The following is a 19,939-nucleotide window of genomic DNA, read 5'->3' as shown; positions in this document are numbered from 1 at the left end:
GCTTGATCCTAAGCCCATGTGAATTATACTGGCCCGTTACTGTTACAAGTCAACGATTCCTTTACCCTAAAAAAATCAACGAATCCTCGAGTCCAAGCCCAAACTTCCTTGAGCCCGGCCCACGCTACCCAGCACGAGTCCGAGTCCAACTCGCGGCCCGGACGCCGCTACGCTTTCCTCTCCCCCTGTCATCGTCTTCCTCTCCCCCTAGTCAGTTTCCAACGAAGCCCGAAGAACCGAGCCGCCCTTGCCGAGAACTGAAGCCACCGGACGCGCGGCCTCCTCCCGCCCCCGCTGCCGCCGAAATCCTCGCGCGAGAATGTGAGGAACCCTTCAACTTGGCGGGTAGCTCAGTTTCCTCTTTGGTGTTTGCCTGACAACGGGGGAGCGGTTCTGCTGCTGTTGCCGTGTGCGCAGGACGATGGCGGAGGCCGAGGCCGGCAGGGCGGCGATCCGGCGTGCCTTGCGGTCGCTGAAACGGAGGCACCTCGCTGAGGAAGGGGCACACAGCCCGGCCATCGAGGCGCTCACCCGTCCCTTCGCCGCCCACGTAAGGCCGATCTCCTATTCTCCTCTCCCTCCTTTTCCCAATATTACACTTTACTCCTTCCTTGATTGATCGAACATTGGAGTCTGCAATCAAATGTATTTTACTGATGGTATTGCTGGGCCTACTGAATTCAACTGTCGGTCTCGCCGAAACATCCCAGTTTTTTTTTTGGAAGAATTTTGCAGGATGTCTTGGGTATTTACTGAAGAAAAGTTCGTTTCTTAATTCCTTGTAGGCTTTGGAGTGGAAGGAGAAGGCTGAGAAGCACGAGTTGGAGCTGCAGCAGTGCTACAAAGCGCAATCCCGGCTATCTGAGCAGCTTGTAATCGAAATAGAAGAGGGCAAAGCATCAAAAGCACTGCTCAAAGAGAAGGAAGCAATAGTTACAAGTTTGCAGGCTGAACTTGAGAAGACGAGGTATTAAATGTGATTCATTTTTGCTAAGTTTGCTCAGAGTTGGAGAACATGGGACTCAGTGCTTGTGCAAAGCTTTTTTGCAGCGAAGAGAATGTGCAGCTAAAGCAATCACTTGACGAAAAAACAAAAGCCTTAGATCTTCTTATTCAAGAACACCAGGCAGTTAAAGCCGAACTTGAGCAGGCATTAACAAAACTTAAAGCTGCAGAGGATGAGAACCAGAGTCTGATTGATAGATGGATGCTAGAGAAGATGAAGGATGCAGAGAGGCTCAACGAGGTACTTTATTTTCCTTTTATTGCTAAAAATGCATGTTTCCGATATGCGAATAATGCGATATCTGAAATCAGGGATTATTCAAGCATTATGCTTGTGGCTTGCCTACTGAGCAACTGTGATAGAGAAATTCTTTTTAACTATTAGCAATACATAGTTGCAATAATCCTGTAATAACCAATGGAGAATCAAAATTATTGCAAAACAAGCATGCTTTCCATACCATAATGCTGCAACTGCAAGCACAGTATTTATCTTGGTAGAATTTTGTAGTTCAGTTCAATAATTTTGCATTGACTTAAAAGTGACCTTCTCACAGCATTCTTGAAATATCTGCCCCTCATTTGTCTAAAACTGCACACATAGCTCTGGCATGTGTAAGTTACTGCTTTAACAGTTGTAAAATAATTATCTAGGCCAATGCAATGTATGAGGAGATGGTTCTAAAGCTAAAGACAGCCGGAGTTGGTGGTATACAACACAATGCACAGCAAGAAGCTGATGGCATCATACGGCGTTCTGAAGCTGGTTATATGGAAACACCAATCCCATCAACATGCACAATCACTATTCGTGCTCATGATGGTGGATGTGGATCTTTGATGTTTGAGCATAACTCAGACAAGCTAATTAGTGGCGGTCAGGATCAAACTGTTAAGATATGGGGTGCATGTACTGGTGCCTTGACCTCCACTCTACATGGTGTCTTGGGCTCTGTTAATGATCTTGCTGTGACCAACGATAACAAGTTTGTGGTTGCTGCCTGTAGCTCCAATAAGCTGTTTGTGTGGGAAGTCAATGGGGGGCGTCCTCGTCACACTCTGACTGGTCACACGAAAAATGTTTCTTCCGTTGATGCAAGCTGGGTGAAGAGCTTTGTTGTTGCTAGTTCATCCAACGATCGTACTATCAAGATTTGGGATCTCCAGACAGGTTTCTGCAAAAGCACCATAATGTCAGCAAGCAACCCCAACTCACTAGCTTTCATTGATGGTGACATCATTTGCTCGGGTCATAGGGATGGAAATCTTCGGCTATGGGACATCCGTAGTGGGAAATGCACTACACAGATAGCTGCTCATCTTGATGTCACCTCGGTCTGCGTGTCACGGAGCAAAAATTTTATTCTTACAAGTGGGAGAGATAACGTGCACAACCTTTTTGATGTTAGAACATTGGAGGTTTGTGGAACATTCAGGGCCACAGGTAACAGAGTGGTGGGCAGCTTTGGCAAACCCTGTATTAGCCCTGATGAAAATTGCATCACTGCTGGTTCTTCTGATGGATCTGTTTACATATGGTCAAGATTGAAGAACGAAACGCCAACCATCCTACAGGGCCATTCTTCACCGGTTCTCGCGAGTGCATGGTGTGGGCTAGGACCCCTTGCCACCTCAGACAGAAATCATATTTATATCTGGTCTTGAGAGATCTACAATTTCATTAATGACCAATCCAAGATCTGGAGTGTTTCACTTCAATATGCTAATATTTGCTCTCTTCCTTCTTGATAACACTAGTTTTCATGTGAATGACTTAGCTGGTTTCTGAACGTTGTAAATATCAAAATTGGCAGTTTATCATAGCAACTACTTCAATTCACCATCTGTGGAAATGCTTAGAAGGTTTTGATGGCAGGATTTTCTTGCTATTGCTGATTCAGTTTGGCGTTACTTCAACTGTAAATTCATGAACCGCCAGTCAACTCAGCAACCATTATCCAACATTAAGGAAAAATGACATTGAATTGATTTAGGAATGGTTTCTCCAAACCACTTTCAATCTGCTTTGTTTACAAGTTTTGCTTAAATTAATTTGTTAAATACTCTATGATCCTTTCTTGTGTTCTGTTAGGTATTCTGGACTTGCTTCTGTGGCATGATATACATTGTGAAACCTGATAGTTCTTAACTTTATAAAATTATATCAGGGTATTACAGACAAATCTGAAGAAATTATGCGTTTGTCTTGCTTGCACCAGCACTTGATGCAGGGAATATCAATTAAACCACCTGTACTTGCTCTTTTCACCTGACTTAACAGAGGATTGTGGTGTCGAGCGTGGAGACAGGAGCCAATGGTGCCGGTCAAAATCTGTACGTCATGTACTCGCCTGGACGTGCATACACAGATACGTTTGTACTCTACATGTTTAATGTGTACCACATTAATTTCGCAGCACATGCTATGTTCCAAACTCCAAAATTACAACAAGACAAAAAAAATCAGAATGGTAAGCAAAGAACAAGTGCATACTTCAAACTTTCAAAGCCTTACAGCAGGGAATGATAGTGACAAATATTTGCGAGTTTTTGATGGATATTGCCACAGCTTGATTATCCCTTTTTTCCCTTGTAAAGATCATAAAACAATTGCATTGCCGAGTCACCACCCTTGAAAAGGCACTACTATACTACTACTAATCTAGCCAAACCATTTTACAACAATTTCGCTGCACAACTGAAGCTAAAACTCATAAAAAAAATTGCCTCGGTGCTCAGGCTCATCATCATCAATCCATCATCACGAATATGATGGCCTGCAAGAAAAGAGAGAGGTTTCAATGCCCAGGCAATGCCCGTCACACCAGGCCACCAGCCATTCCGCTGACAGCATGATACGTAACAGCCGCTAGAAAAATAAAATGGGCGTCGCTTTCAAACCGGTCGCCGTCGCGGAAAGGAAGCTTGACAGAGAAACCGAAACACTCTCGGGGATCAGATGAGATCAAATGGCGAGGCGAAGGGAGGCCGGCCCCACGGGGCAGGGACACGGATCCACGGGGATCAGCTGCGACCGCTTGCTGAGTGAATGAACCCGCGCGGGGCCCTTGACGGCGACGAGGCACCGTTCAAGTGGGCGCGGACGCCCCACTGGCCCGGCCGGGGCCGATCGATCGATCGTCTGGTCTGGGCGAGCAGGGCCTCGCCACAAGAGACACCAATCATTGGGCTCGCTTCCATAGGTTAATTGCCGCAGGGAACCCATCAATGATTGGGGAACTCGCCTCATGGTCATGGGCATACTCCAGAATCTAGAGTGTAGTTTCAAACGAAAAAAATTTGGTATGGTTTCGTGCTGGATTTGCTGGGAAATGCTCTGGAGTTTTTGTCAGGATTGGAGAGGCGTTCTGAACTACTGTCAAGGTCTGGAAGTGTTCTGAAGCTCCCCTGTGCTGTTTGCAGACATACACCTAGTTCAGGAGTCAGGACTCTTGAGTAGTTTGGAGGTAAAATTTATCACATACAGTAGCAGTTCATCTAACAGGAGCTAATTTACAGGTTGAGAATCTACAAGTTTCTCTTGTAAAAACATGATGAAATTCACTCAAATTTATATGACAGCTTCAGCTCAACCTGAACAAAACGTCTAGTACATCATCTGATCAACAAAACATCTATGATCATCTGATCAGATTGAACAACCAATACAATACAGCAGCATTAAGGCTGCACTTAATAATAGCACTCAGCAGACTCAAATCTCTTTACCTAGGCATCAGGCTACGCGCGCACCGATCGTTCACAGGCTCAAGAAGCCCCGGTCGCCGCGCGCCGGCAGATTGATCGGCCGCGGCGAGGTCTCCGTGCCGCTCGCGTCCGCGGCGTCGGCCTCCACGACGCGGTCGCCGAAGATGTGCACCGTCCTGGGGTTCGGCCCGCGGGAGATGACGCACGTGTAGTCCTCCGACGACGGCTCCATCTCCCATGGGTCAGCCGGCGCCGGCGACGTGGCCTCGCGACCGCTGCAGGCGCGGAGGGGCAGCCACGAGCTCTTGTTCTTGACGCCGAACTCGACGCGGCGGTCCAGGGAGCACGACCTGACCAGCAGGGACGGCGATGTCGCGGCGAGGACGATCCGCTCCGGCTGCTGGTCGCTGCAGTCCAGCGCGTCCGCGAGGCCGTGCAGGCCGTTGTCCCGCCACGGCCGGCGCTTGCTGCTTCCGACGGCGTCGGGGCCGGACCTGAAGGACGCCGCCGCGTCGAGCACGGAGGTCGGGCTCATGGAGAAGGCCGTCTCGGACTCGGTGTCCAGCACGGGGCTCTTGGCGAAGACGGTGCCGGTGGGCAGGGAGGAAGAATGCGATAGCCTCGGCGAGGCGAACAGGGCACGCGCAGTGGCACTCTTGCTGCCGCCGTCGCCGTCGCATGAAGCCGTCGACGAGCTCGCGAGCTGATCGGGGACGTGGCCCCGCTGCGCGCCGGCACTGCTGTTCATCGACCTGGACCTCCTTCTCAGGATCATCTCCTGGATCTTCGATCTCAAGAACATGCCCAGAACACTGGACCAAGACCAACTGCACAGCCACAACACTCTGCACGAACAGAGAAAAGCACGAAAGAAGTGTCAATTCGCGATGCTCATTTCCAGAACTGAACTGATCAGAATTGCAGAGAAAGAAGTGATTTTTAACGAATTCGCAAACGGATCTTGATTCTACCTTCAGTTAGGTGAACAAGAAGCAGCAGCTAGCAAGAACCGGTTAGAGTCTTGCAAGCCCCAGCGCCATGGACGAGGCCGTGAGCTTTAAGTACGGAGCGCGAGGGCCAATCAAAAGCCTCAGAGTCAGAGGTGCACTCAAACGCAACTGCAAGCTCAGGGGGAGAAGCAAAATGGGACCTCGCAAGCCTTGGCAAGACAAGACCCTCAAGGCACCTTGCAATTCAGCTCATGCATCAGCTTTGCTTGAGCTAGCTAGCGTGCCTTGCTGCACCTCGAGCAAGAATTTAAGACCTCGATTGCTAGTTACCTACGACCTGGTGTAGATTCTAGAGGTGGCACAATGCACGGAGAGAGAGAGAGAGAGCAATGAGGAGGAGGGGGTTGGGAGAGCGTGGTGATCTTAAAGAGGGCTCCCCCTCTCCTCCCCTTGTGATGTCAGTGTTGGTTTGTGTGTGTGTGCTTCCAAAGGGCAGGTCCTTATCTTCATCACTGCCCATCTCTTTCCCCGCCCCGCCCTCGCAGCTCGCGATCGAGCTCCTTGTGCCGTGTTACCGTCCGTCACTGGCATCGGAGCCCATGCGCGCGGCGGTAGATTCCGGCCTCCGTTGGCCACACGGCGGGGGTAGATTTGCTGTCGACCGGTGCTTGGCGAGCGCAGTGCGATCTTGTCGTCCTGCTGAGCAGATGATCCAATGATTGAGTTGAGCCGATTCGTCTTTCTCGTGAAGGAACACCTCTTCTTCTTTTTCTTGCGAGATCAGCAGCACAGAGAAAATGCAGGTAGATCGATCATGCACCTGGTTAAATCACTTGTTAAATCTACGTCCAAGGGACTAGCATTGTCAGTAAAGAAATGGCCTCTCAGATTTTTGAAAAGTGTCTGAAACACATGAACTTCACGGAAATCTCTGAAACAATCTCTCTGTTCAAAAATACAAGCCGTATGTATTTTGACTGGTCTAATAATAGTATATTTTTTTCTACACTAAACATGCATGAAATCCGATTAACTATTTGTAAAAAATATCCAAAGCAAAGCTTGATCTTTTTCTTCCAAACAAAACACACAACGAGTGCTCATTCCAAATTGTTCCTTTGCCCCGTTCGTCCGTCCACCACCGAGACAAGACAGCGAGATGTATGCGAGCCGTTGCGTTGCGTTTGTTTGCATCCCCTTTTCTGCATCGCCCTGCACAGGCAGCCTCCCGCACAAACGCGTGCTGCGGCAGGCCTCGCCAGTGTTCGTCTGCCACGTCCCCCAGTGACAGAAACGGCAGCATCATGAGCCGTTTGACCCTACCTAATCTGGGGGCTAATTTTTCTTCAAAAAAAGATTGGGGGTTAATGGCTCTGCAAAGAGCGTGGGTCAGAGGCAGGCCGCGCAAGAGATAAGACAGTAACTTGGGAGGAGGACCTAACCGGAGGTGCGGAGGATTAAAATAAATCTGAGGAATATTTCTTTGTGGCAGCATCTCTTGTGCTGTTTGGATAACTCAAGGTCCAATTCAATACGATCTGATGGGGCCCCGGCCTGCTCTAATAATCAAACTGTTGAAAACTACTCCCATAAAAGGGGAGGGATGCTGATTGATCAGAGGGATTTTGCTGAAACTGTTGGGAAAAAATATCATTACGACGTGTGGCTGTGAATTTATGCCAGAATTTTCAAACGGTGCAAGCATTGTATTCTTTTCACGGTTCAGCAGGAGACCGTAATGGATGTGGGAAATGGAATGCAAGAGAACCCCACACATTTAGAGTGAGACAAATTTCTATTAAAATGCTTGTCTAGTCAAGTTCTCCAGAAAAAAACAATGAGAAAAGTTGAGGCAAAACACAGCTTTGCGGCGTGCACGAGCATCCCGGTTCATCCCTCCTGGTTCACTCATGTGAAATCATTCTTACATACAAAATACGCATATACTTGCTTGTAAGATCTAGTTTAAAGTTTGGGTTTCCAAGAGGTTGAACATTAAAACCCACACCGCAATCATTCTGCCGGTTCGTTTCAAACAAAAAGAAAAACCCCAGAACCGAAGCATGCGAGAGAAAAAAAGGTTTTGGAAGAAAACGGTACTGCAAACCCTGTGACCAGCTCAACCAGACGGAGCATCATCATTTTATGCCTTCGACTGCACGGGGCCTCCCAAACTGCTTGCCGTAGCCAATCATTAGAGAGCTGACACTAGCCAATCAATCCGTGCGATTACTTATTTGTACAATTTTTTTTTGTTTGGGGTAATTTGGTTTGCATGTTTGACAAGGGAGTGATGGGACGACTTGAAGCATCAGCTGTGATTTCACAGCATTTTTTTTTGGAATTTTTGTTTCGCACGGCGACAAGCTCGTGATCCGAGCAGAAAAGGATCGGCGCACGATATCCTGAGCTGACACTGGCTCAGGATTTTCTATGCTTATTAAACATTCGTTGACACGCTAAAATCATCTGATGCGTCATAGCATCTGACTTCTTCTTCTTTGTTTTTTTCTTTTTTTGAGACGAATCATCTGACTTCTTCCAGTGTAACTGCTGTTTGTTTTGGTACAAGTAACAGTAGTGTGGCTATCGTACATGCACGAGATGGCCATGGCCCATGGGTGCTGGATAGGGAAGCTTCTGCTTAGGTCAATGGCAGTCGGTAAAAATTTCCAGCACTTGTCCCGATAATAACAGCCGCCGTGAGGCAAAAGCTTGTGGGCGGCGATGGAGTGGCACATTGGAAGGGGGGTGGAACTGCAGGTGTAAAGAACGGCCGTTTCTCCGTCGGTACTTGTCCCAAATTAACAAACCAACCAACCCCATACCATCATCGTTGTAGATACAGTTAACCATCTCTCTCTCTCTCTCTCTCTCTCATCAGTTTTTTTTCCTCTCCAGGATTCTAGAGGGCAATCTATGTATGTGCCTTTATTTCTTCTCCATTGACATTGCCCAAAGGGGTGATAGGGAGGGATACCTAACCTGCATGCCCTCCTGACCCATGCATTCCCATAACTGTTTCCCTCTGAAAACAAATGCATCTCTGAACCCAAACGCAGCGATGGAAAACCAGAAATACCAGACGATGCATAAGATGATGCTTGCCGTTACAACTCCACATGCTGCAACAGTGCAGTGATTGGACATGTCTCATTTCAAACAAAGTCGTGAAGAAAGCAGCTAGGATGATAATCGTAAAGCCTGCTGTTTCTGACTTTCTGTGACCTCAACTACATTGTGCAGTGGTAGAAAGTCTCAAGGGTAAAAAGACCAGGCAGTTGCTGTCGCTGGGGTCAGTGAAACGGATCCAGCCCAGCACGCGTGCCTGCCTTGCCTCCCTTTCGCCTTCAGCGAGAAGCCCCATCTCAAAGCGGAGAAAACAACAAAAGAGAGAAAGCATCAGCTCAAAGCGGAGAAGAGACCAAGGCTGCACAGTGCTGTGGTAGCAGTGGGTTGAAACTGAAGCTGCGCCATGGAAGCTTCATGTGGAGCTGTCGGGGTGGAAACAAAAAAAAAAGCCAATCCGGCGCCTGTGAAGTTACTGCCAAAGCAAGGCGTTCGATCGCAGCAGGGTCGCCGGGTCGTCAAATCGTGACGGTGAACTCGGTTTGGCCTTCTCATGGAAGGCTATTAGACGTACATCTTGAACAGGCCCTGTTCATCAGATATTTCGTGTTTGTTCTGATCCGGTTCGAACTGAACTTCCCCCTGTCATCCTTCAAATTTGCCGTCCTTTGTCATGTTGCTCTCCCGCACATTCGGGAAGGAAAAATGCTCCCGTTCGTCTCTCTTCGGATTGGGCGAGACGAGACGCGGTACGGTCACTCAAATCCAAGCTGCAGTGGCATGGTTGAAGGAGGAGGGACCAATCAGAAGGTTGGCAGCAATGGGGGACTTGGCACCGTGGCACGTAGCTTCTGTGATCACCACGGCACTACCGCGGTGACTGATCATCAGCCGGACCAAACAAGATAAGTCCGTTGAGGCCTTTGGAGAGGATGGGCGAATGAGCTAGCTCCATGTTTCAGTGGACGGTTGCATCTGAGGCCTGAGGGAAGCACACACAAAGGCAGCCACCACCAGCCAGGCGGCCATCATGGTGTTGACCGGCGAACTTTACTTTCTTGCGGAGAACTCTAATCTATCTGACCAACCGTGCCTGCCTTTGCATCTCAATGATCGCTGGATAAGTTTTTTAGGTCAGAATATGTTCCCAAACTTGCCTCGTTTAGCCCTTTTCAATCGGGTCAAGAATCAATTCCTAGAGCCCCCCATTGTTTGTCATGTTTCGTCCATGGACGAACAATGCCACACGAGCTAAGGAACCCTAGCTAGCGCCGGCTTGGAACGTAACCGATCGTGTTGTTTGATGCAAAATTCCTTGCAAATATATTAAAGATAGATCTATGCCGATCAGGTGTAGGCGACAAACAGGCCGTTGGTTGGAGGGGCTGAGGGAAAAAAGAACAAAAAAAAACTATTCGTCTTGCCACGGCGAACATCGCATGTGTGGTGCCCGTTGGCTCCAGCTCGGCGGAACCACCGGACGCGTCACCGGAGCTTTCGCAAAAGCAGAGAGAAACAGAAACCCTTTGTCCTCGCCGGCGTCACGTCGGCGATCACGTCGCGCGCCAGGGCTCGGGAAGGAGACAACGGGGCCCGAATGATCCCCGCCCTCTCTTTATTATTGGTTGAGCCCCCGGGCATCAGCCTGCTGAGATCGCGACAAACAGAGGCGCAATCAGCCACCCGAGTGCAGTTCAATCAGCCGCAACTTGACTCCTTGAGGAGCCGATCTCCTGAGACCACACGATTCAAGCAATTATTGGCTTGGTTAGCGTTTAAAGCCACACAGGCCGCAGAAGATCAAAACAAGGAGACGCGAAAACTGCAGCAATTCTACTGATGCGATCAGCATCAAATTACTGCTACGCTAGTACATAGTAAGAAAGCCACTGATAAATTTACTCTTACAGTTGTTAATTCAATTCCTGTGTTTCAAACTAGCAATGGTGCAGCACGGCATAACACGGGAACTTTTCTATTGTTTTGTTGGATCTTGAAAAAACAGAAATTGAGCTAGTTCCTGATCTTCTTGTCGTTCCTGCCCCTTTTCCTCTGCTCCCTCCTCTCTTCCGAGTAGTGCTTCTTCACCAGCATCTTATGCATAGAAACCTTCAGCGCAGCCAGAACTGAAGCTAAGACCTCCTCTTGCTTTACAATGTCGAGGCTTCCTTGCAGCGCCAGAAGGAACTTCTCACCGTGCGGTACTTCACTATCTTCAAGGATTGCAGGACTGTTATTGGATGATATTAGATCCTTTTGGAAGCAAGGAACGATCCTTAAACGGGTTAATAACTGGGAAGAAGCCTGGTTGGGCATGTTTGATGCGCCCATGACAGTCCATAGGAGTTCTGATGAGAAGCTGGATGCTAAGCTAGTAGGAATATAGCTCTTTTCCATTGTAATCACCTGCAACGGGATAAGGTGCATTGGCTCATCAATAGGGTACAGAGAAAGCAATTGTCGAACAATTGAGATATTGAAGAGTTCTAACATAATTGAGCCACAAATACCCAAATGCTTATCCGAGCTTTACAATTAGTTACCATATTGCGTTCGAGAAAAAAAATTAGTTACCGTATTCAACGAGACAGTCTACTTCTAGTTGATAAGAGTGTAACTATGTAAGACTACTTTGCATACCGGTCATTATAACTGCATAAGCTACATGAAAAAAACGTTCTGGACCTAGGAAGTAATATCCATCAGCACTGACCACAGACCAGTATCAACTGTGTTAATGGTAATTGGTAAATCTTGTTTACAAACAAGAGCTAGGTCATGTAAGTTATCTTCAAGGCCACAAATTTTGTCTACCAATAGGCATACCTTTAGGAAAGATAACTTCTTTTCTACTACATCACATGCTAAAAGCATTACGCCAGTGAAACTGCAGTATGAAAAAAGAGCACCATGTTAGAACACAATAAATACTATCACTTTCTTGGGGAAGTACCACCCCACAAGTCAAGCTTACCTTTGAATAGCTACAGCAACCAACGAGCCATCATTACTCGGACATATATCTGCAATGGCTAGACTGCTATCATCCGTTTCATTTGGTTCCAAGAGTTCTCCCATCTGCAAGTAGTTATACGAACTGTTGTATGCAAAAGTAATTTGAATAATGTTGAAAGCTGAGAACAGAAAGATTGTATATTATGTTCTTTTGACAAAAGATGCTATGAGATATCTTCAAGATGCTACCTTGTCTCTGACTTGGCATGTATCAAGGAGACATCCATTTATGTAGTCCCACAGGCGAACCTGAGCAAATGAAACAACATTAGGAGAAGCTTGTTGAGACAAAAGTAAATGTTAATATACTAAAGTGACTATACTCACAGTTGAATCACCTCCTCCTGATATAAGAAAGCTCTGATTTTCAGACATGCTTATGAAGGCAATGCATGACACAAAGCTGCAAGAAGAGTCACAAACATATTAGTCATCAACTAAGCTCTGAAACTTCTACGATCAGAATCATGACCAAAACTCAATTTCCTATGGATATTAAAAGAACCTTAAAAACAGAATAGAACTGTAAATAATGGCATTGCACACCACACATACTCTGTATGTCAAATTTCTATGGATACTAAAAGAACCTAAAAACAGAATAAAACTCTAAACAATGGCATTGTACACCACACATACTCTGTATGTCCAAGGCAAAAGCTCTGTATTTCGTGGGCCCCCTTTAGAGGATTCTTTGGGAATGATGTGACCTACAAAATTAATTGCAACGCGATAAGAGAATAAGTCTTTCTGAAATTATGCTCCATCGATGCAGTTAGTGCAAAGAACAGAAATCATACTCGTATTTTGAAGTCCCTATCAGCAGTAGCAATGAACCTCCCATCTGGCGAAAACTTCTGCAATCCCAAGCAAATGACATAAACATGATTAATTGTACAGGACATTAAAGGAGCAACTGACAACACCGAAGTGTAACACACTTTGTGGGCGTCAGTAGGGGATACAAATCTATATCACAGGTAATATAGAATTTTAGAACTTGTTCATACCATACTAGTGATGATACTACAGTAGTGACCAAGAATTGACACAGGTTTGTTATCAACTGAAACCTGCTCTGTACCATCCTCCCCCAAAGTGACTAACCAAACAACACCGAATTTATCTGCAAAAGTTACATACAGGTCGTCATTGCTAATAGCAACTGCACTGACCCTCTTCTCCGATGTTCTGCAAATGAAAATATTGCACAAAATTACATCGTCAAAAGTGTGAATTTCATAGAAAGAACTAGTAATATGATGAAATTTCATAACAGAAATAAATTAACAAGCTGCTGATATAGGGCTTTCCCAGTTAAATAATGTCAATTACACATATATAATCATTGCAATGGAACAGATTCCACAGACTACGGATACTGCAAAATTAAAAGCCCATTGTTCCGGAGCCAATTATGTTAGTCACATTGAGAGCGGATGAACAAAGTGTGCAACTTACATAGTCCGGATGCAGCGGCATGAATCAGTCTTCCAAACCTTCACAAGTTTGTCATCACCAGCGGATGCAAATAAAGCACCACTCACACTAAAGCAAATAGCTCTTATAGCGTCTGAATGAGAACGGCCGTCACAATCATCTGACAACAAAACGGGAGAACCAGCCCTGGATGCACAAAAATAAATAATTATTTGCACATTCTACCAAGTGAAATGCAAAATAATGTCTCCACTTCTCACTAGGACATGTGAATTGGGCAGTACAAAACTGACTGTTCAGGTTTTCGGGAGATGAAATGTCATTGACAACAATTTACACAGCCTCAATGACAACATTACCAATGTTTTATTATAAAAAACAACTCTACAGCTGCACGATGAGCAGTTAGGCTCAGTTCAAAAAAAGCACACACAACCTCCACCAAAATCTACCGACAGTGTAATCAGAACACGAACTCTTTCTACATACGAGGTTCAGTGTTAATCAGGAAGCAGCGATTGAAGCGAATACCGGAGAGGGTATTTACTTGAGATCAAACACGCGGAGCTCGGGCCCGATGGCGACGGCGACGGAGTTTCCGTGGGGGTGGGCGGCGATAAGCGCCGGCGCGAACTCTGCGGCGCCGCTCACCTCGGCCTCCTCGACAGCTGTGTCCTCCATTGCAGCAGCAGCAGCAGCAAGCGAGGGGGCTCGGATTCGAATCGAGCGCGAGATGGAGGCGGGGAGGGATTCAGGAGGGATTAGGGTTTACGGGAAGCTCGACCGTGGGCCCAGAGGCCAGTGTCATGAAGGTGCGAGTGCTTGGTTCGTGGATTGTAGAGCGGCCCGGCTCAAGCTGCGGCCCAAAGAGCAGTGATTTGTTTGTCTTGGGCCTCCATGAACATTAGCCCTGTTGGTTCTTATTATTATCCACTTGAATATGAATCATATTAGAATTCTTGGCAAGTATATCCCTTCATATCTGACCATAAGGTGATATGTTGTATTTTCAATATATAGAATGTTTCCTACTGATATTTGGATACAATTTGTTTTGATGCTGATAGTTTGGTAAGAACACGGTCATTTTGTCTGACCATCTAGTCCATTTTGGAGCAAATTAGCGCCTCATTTTAGAGTAGCAAAATTTTCTCTTGCGTCCACGAAATTCTTTTGAACGCATATTTTACATCTTTGGTATCATATATTCTCGTTCCTCTTTGAACACAAACCAAACTGTCCCTGTTAAAGAAAGCGTTGCCTATCCAAAACGATAAACCGAGAAGAAATGTCAGGGAACCACACGCACGATTTGAATCCCGAACCGAACCGTACAAACACAGTCCCCTGAAACTCTGCAGATGAACCTGGTGGATACCATGGAGCGACAGAAGACACGAGGTGGCCTCCGGGGCAGGCGTTGCCCACGGCCATGTCTCTGCCGGCCGGTCAGGTCTCAGGCGGTCGGCGTCGATCAGCCAGTTGTACATGTTTTGTCGGCGTCTCGACGAGCTGGGACATCTCGTTCGCTGCGTGTTGGCAGCCTCGTGCTGTCAGCTGGTCACGTCCAGGCACAGTGCGCCGTATCCAGAGCCCATCCCGGCAGAACGTCCGGCGCCGGCGACGTGCCGCTACGTGCCTGACACGGGCAGGCGAAGATCATCTACAGCTCGCCGGCGTACGTGAGAATGCACGAGACGTGATCGATTGGTAGGTGGTGGCGCGCGCGGCTTCGTTCTGAGCCACGCCGACGCCGGAGCACCGGTCACCGGCGACCCCCGCCGGCACCTGGACTTGGCCGTGTCCCCGCGGGCCCCGACCAGCGCGGTGACGGGACCCGACCCCGACGCCCGGGGCGACGCCGATCGCAAGCTTCACTTCGAGGATGGGCGGAGCGTACGAGCACCGCGTAGTCCGGGTAGCGCCATGCCAGCGTGTGTCGCCTTGTCACCCCGATACGTGCTGTCGAGCCGACCAGAGGGAAATACGGTGTCTCGTCTCGCGTCGACCGATTACGGCGGGTGGATAGCGCTCGCTGCAGGATCATGTCGGGGTTTCGGTGCGGCGATCGAGTCCACCGATCCTATCCGTATCTCTTTCCTGTCTCGAGGCCAATGCAATGAACCAACCAAGCATGCAGACCCTGCGAAGAAGATCGACAGAAACGGCGGGCGGAGGCCGTCGTGTAAAGGGTTTTGGTGAACCGTTGCGACCAACCTGTACATCACTGTACATGTACAGCATCTGCCAAGTGTCATGGACTCATGGCGTTCGTCTCGCCATCGCTGATTGGCACTGCTCATCGGTTGTCAAGCACGGTTCAGGCCTTCAGGGCATCAGGCATTGGCCTCATCTCTGAGTCGTGAACCATCCATGGGGCTGCCCGTGCTGTCCTGCAGCGCTCGCCGCTAGGTGGCTGTACGCCTGTACCAGCTGCTCGGTAGCATTTGTTGGCCATACTGAAACTGAATTGCTGATAGCTCGGCATGTATGGCCGGGAGTCGGCAGATGATGTTTCTTTGCAACTGCAGCAGGGTTCAATTTGCTTGCATGCATGCTTGATCAATTCCGAGGGAGGCCATGTCCAGCTTTTTGAAAAGTTTCCACGTTTGATGAGCTAGATTCCACTGCCACCACATGCCCTTTGCTACAAGCTAACGGCGTAGAAGATATCAGCAGCAGCCTGGCCTTCCCTACGAGCAAGGGCAGCGACCACATAATTTCCTCATACTTTGACCAAAAGCCAGGATTCACCTTTGACAAAAGCGCCATCATGTATCCATGTGGACAATCAATGCTAATGACGCGATCAGCAGACTAATGCGTAGGTACTCAGTAGTCAGTACTCCTACTGCACGAAGCAGTCTTTGATGTTTCTTGTCGTTCCCTGCTGCTCAGGGCAGAATCGATCGAGCAGGCTGCTGCAGGCAGGACCTTGTCTCTGCAGTCTGCCCTGCACGTACTACCCGCAGAGGACTAGAAAGTGAGAGTTTTTGATCATCTGATGGCGCCCTCTATGTGCCAAAATGGCCGGTATTTCCCAGCGAAAACAATGCGGTTAATTGCGCCGGTCGTCGGACAGCGACAGGTGCCATGCAAGCATCGGCGTCAGGCGCTGTAGCAGAGCCGCTCCTCCCCTTCCAAAGAACCCATATAAACACGCCAAGCCAATCCAGCGGGAGAAGCACAAACAACGCATAGCTCCACTTCGCAAGCAAGAACATCGGCCTGCACGGCCCCAATTCTCATCAAGCTCGCATCTTGGATCACACGAATTCAGAAAGCTCTTGCGGTCCAGGAACAGATCGGGAGCCTGAATTTGTTTGAGGTGTGCGAGCGGCCATGGAGGTGGAGGCGGTCAGCTGCGAGTGCTGCGGGCTGGAGGAGGAGTGCACGGGCGAGTACACCGCCGGCGTGCGGGCCTACTTTGGGGGAAGGTGGCTGTGCGGGCTGTGCTCGGAGAGCGTCAAGTACGAGGCCGGCAAGTGCGCGGGCGGCGCGGCGCCCGGCGTGGAGGAGGCCGTGCGCGCGCACATGGCCATCTGCCGCACGCTCAAGAGCGGCGGGCCCGCGGGGCGCGTCGCCGACGGCATGCGCCAGATGCTGCGCACCGCGTCCTGGAAGAAGGCGGCGGCGGCGGCCCCGTCGCGGTCGGCGGGGGGACACCACCGCTCGTCGCCGCTCTCCATCGGGCTCTGATCGTGCTTGGCTCAAAGGCTCTCTAGCCAGGCGCTGGATCGAGGTGCACTCTATAGCTTCGGCTTCCTCTCGATCACTAGCTAGGCGCTGTTGCTAGCGTTCTTCGTCAGGTCGAGCCCCATGGGTGTTTGCGACTTCTATGTAAGCTTTGATTTTTGAACCAGTTTGTACATATATGCAAGGAATTAAGGATCAACCAAGCCTTTGAGATTATGGCTTTGATCAATCGAGCTATCAAATAGCTTATACTCTGCATCGGATATATCAAATGAGCTGGTTGTTCTTGGATTAAACTCCATCGTCTGTGTCTTCTCCCGCGACGATGACATCGCCGGCGGCCGGCGGCATGCACTGCACCTCCGCCGCCGGGTGGCCTGTGCGTCGAACGCGCGTTGTTCGCCGTGACACTCTCTCCGTACGCCGCGGGCGCAGAGAGCAGTTGATGCCGCGGCCGCAGCGGACCCGGTCGATCCGTCCACTCGATGGTGGTGGCCATGGCGTGCGAGCACGTCCGTGTTCTTCGCCCAGCCTCGGCCTAGACGGAGAGGAAACACCCGCATATTTTTTTAAGACAAATCACCCTCGAACGATTTGCATTTGCATTTACACCCCGAGTTGAGCCTCGCCACCTGGTTCCCGGATCAGCCGTTGGGTCACGTTCCGGCGGCCCTGATCGTCGCTCGGATGGCTGGGCTCTCACCTTCCTCGTCGCCGACGGCAACGTGGTTCGTTCGTTTCCGGATTTTCCTCGCCGGCCAGATATTGCTATCGTATCTGTTTGTTGATCTGTTCAGAATCTCTTCGGCGCTCGCCTCCACCCGCGAATCTGTCCTTGAGACAGATCGCGCTGGTTTCTTCTGGAAATCGATTAAATGATCATCCCGCAACCTCTCTCAAAAGTCAAGAACAAGCACAGCGTTTTCATCCGTTGTTTTCAGAGTTCTCGCTCTCGACGCACGTGCAGAAAAATGGTGATCCCAAGTTTCCCCGAGACATACATGAGCTGAGAGAGGATCCATTTCGAAAAAGAAAAACTGAGATAGCAGATGCAATCCTTTTGTTTTTGGTTCTTGTTGGTGCTGATTCCTGAATCTTTTGGGAGAAATTGGAAAGTCCATAGGCTTATCCTCGACTAGGTTCTCAACCACCACCAGTCCACCATGACACCTCACCCATCTGGCCATCTCGATCCGTTGTTTGAATGAAACAAAATAAACATTCTTTTAGTGGCAACTGCTTTCATACGTGTGGCTAGCTATGGGCAAGACAGAGAGGTGGCCAGATTTTCTCAAGAAAATATTCCTGGTGATGTCCAAGAGAACGTCTGAAAAGATTAAAGTAGACCTTTATGTTTTTTTTTTGGTTATGATGAACTAGTTGAAGTGTTATAGACTTACAGCCAGTAGATTATGACTCGCTCAGTTCTATCGCTGATCGCTATCCTTCTTCTACCGTCTACGTTCATCCAATTATATTTCCTTGATGGGAGGATTTCCAAAAGCACGAGAGGATTTGTAAATGATGTGCGCGCGCGCTGCAAGCCTGTCTGATCCTGATAGAAGACTCAAGGCATGCTCTTCAGTAACAACCTGCAGAGTGCAGAGGGTGCACGCGCGCTTTTGACGACTCCAGACAGACACAGACCATCCATGCGACCATGCTAATACTGGAGGGCTACAATGCTTTTTGAACAGAAGCAGCAGGCCCTGCGTTCACTGCGACCTCAGGAAAGCTTTCAGAGCAGCTGTAATCGGCGACACGAAACAGGTCGTCTGAACTCTGAACAACCGATAAGGCCTCCTCCAGCGGCGACGACGTCGTCAGCCCAAGCTGAGGTGGAGGAGGAAAAGCCTGCAAATGTTACTATGCTAGCGCTTGTTTCCCCGCTAGCGCATGACACTCTCATCGAAATCCCAGGAGAGCGCATTTGCCGGAGCAGCGGGAGCGGAATAGCACCGGAGAGATTTTCTTTTCTTTATTGTTTCTTGACTCCGCCAAGACTGTCGATTTCGACAGCATTGTTGGAGGCGGCCTAATCGATCTGATGCTGAGCGGAGTCCTGGAGAGAGTCGAGACAGTGAGCAGGTCACGGTCCTGCGCACGTATCGCATCGCCATTTGTTTATCCCGAGGTTAAGGTAACCATTTTCCAGTCAGACGTGCGTAAGTAATCGCTTCCTTCAGAGCAAAGTGTCTATCTGCTCATCTAATAATCCCAGTCATGCTGTTGCGCGGCAAAAGCAGCGGCGTGCCCCACTGACAGCGACAGGGACACTTGTTTCAGAAGCTAGCCAGATATGCTAGGATCTATTTGAATTTGGCTGACGTTTAATTCCATCGCATCAGATACCAATTAGAAATATTAAATATAGATCAATTATAAAATTAATTGTATAAATAAATATTAATTTACGAGACGAATCTACTAAACCTAATTAATCCATCATTAGCATATGTTTACTGTAGCACAATATTATCAAATCATGCCTAATTAGTTTTAATGGATCCATTTCGTGAATTAGCCTACGTTTGTGCAATTAGTTTTATAATTAATCTATATTTAGCACTTCTACTTACTGTCCAACATCGTGACAAGCACTAAAGTTCATTCCGATGATCCGTAGAGAGGGATGCAGAAGCTTCCAATGCGATGGATGATGGATCGACGTCAACCCAAACCGACGCTGAGAAATAAACCCCCGGGGCCCCTTCGTCCGGGTCCTGCTGACACATGCGCGGCGCGCAACCTAGGAGCAGCCGGCGCTTCGGCACTGAACGCCGGGAGCGTAGGATATTGGGCCGACACTCCGTGGTCGGCGTCACCCTCGCTCGTTCCAGGGAACCAGCAGCCAGGCCCACCCCTGGAGCGTCACACCTCACACGTGGTCGCCACGAGACGCGGTGCGCCGGCCAGGCGCTGTCCTCCCCACCCGCTCCCGTCCGACGCGACGGAGAGACGCAGGGGGTTTTCTGGCTTTCCTGCCCGTGTCCCATGGACCCGTGCGAGTGCGATGCGAGGCAGATCAGCAGATGGCTCTGGTTGCGTTGCGTGCA

The 19,939-nt window shown here is 48.9% G+C and overlaps 4 protein-coding genes across 6 annotated transcripts; 2 read left to right on the top strand and 2 right to left on the bottom strand.

The window, feature by feature from the left end:
* The first annotated feature begins 182 nt into the window (after window positions 1–182).
* Window positions 183–2,905, top strand: LOC112878246 (autophagy-related protein 16). Of its 3 annotated transcripts, none has more exons than XM_025942686.1 (5): window positions 183–321; window positions 418–550; window positions 786–967; window positions 1,051–1,246; window positions 1,660–2,905. In XM_025942686.1, coding segments are annotated over exons 1-5 (1,524 nt in total). In that variant the 5' UTR covers window positions 183–319; the 3' UTR covers window positions 2,671–2,905. The 3 variants fall into 3 exon arrangements, with proteins under 3 accessions (XP_025798471.1, XP_025798472.1, XP_025798473.1); XM_025942688.1 differs by having other exon boundaries at window positions 214–321; window positions 406–550; XM_025942687.1 differs by having other exon boundaries at window positions 208–550.
* A 1,557-nt stretch (window positions 2,906–4,462) lies between these two features.
* On the bottom strand, window positions 4,463–6,120 carry LOC112878079. The gene is made up of 2 exons (XM_025942479.1): window positions 5,685–6,120; window positions 4,463–5,558 (listed from the first exon to the last, which is right to left on the bottom strand). Exon 2 carries the CDS (start codon window positions 5,513–5,515, stop codon window positions 4,766–4,768), a length of 750 nt encoding a protein of 249 aa, XP_025798264.1. The 5' UTR covers window positions 5,516–5,558; window positions 5,685–6,120; the 3' UTR covers window positions 4,463–4,765.
* Window positions 6,121–10,572: 4,452 nt separating this feature from the next.
* On the bottom strand, window positions 10,573–13,976 carry LOC112875503 (tRNA (guanine-N(7)-)-methyltransferase non-catalytic subunit wdr4). The gene is made up of 10 exons (XM_025939379.1): window positions 13,735–13,976; window positions 13,209–13,373; window positions 12,758–12,938; window positions 12,548–12,604; window positions 12,387–12,457; window positions 12,075–12,150; window positions 11,937–11,996; window positions 11,707–11,810; window positions 11,559–11,619; window positions 10,573–11,138 (listed from the first exon to the last, which is right to left on the bottom strand). Exons 1-10 carry the CDS (start codon window positions 13,866–13,868, stop codon window positions 10,746–10,748), a joined length of 1,302 nt encoding a protein of 433 aa, XP_025795164.1. The 5' UTR covers window positions 13,869–13,976; the 3' UTR covers window positions 10,573–10,745.
* Window positions 13,977–16,362: 2,386 nt separating this feature from the next.
* LOC112876837 lies at window positions 16,363–17,179 on the top strand. Its single transcript, XM_025941018.1, has one exon. It carries the CDS (start codon window positions 16,530–16,532, stop codon window positions 16,884–16,886), a length of 357 nt encoding a protein of 118 aa, XP_025796803.1. The 5' UTR covers window positions 16,363–16,529; the 3' UTR covers window positions 16,887–17,179.
* Window positions 17,180–19,939: the final 2,760 nt, after the last annotated feature.

Source organism: Panicum hallii, chromosome 9, assembly GCF_002211085.1.
Source record: "Panicum hallii strain FIL2 chromosome 9, PHallii_v3.1, whole genome shotgun sequence".
Classification (NCBI taxonomy): domain Eukaryota; kingdom Viridiplantae; phylum Streptophyta; class Magnoliopsida; order Poales; family Poaceae; genus Panicum; species Panicum hallii.
The sequence above is the reverse complement of the archived record's forward strand: the minus strand, read 5'-3'. Positions and strand labels throughout refer to the sequence as shown.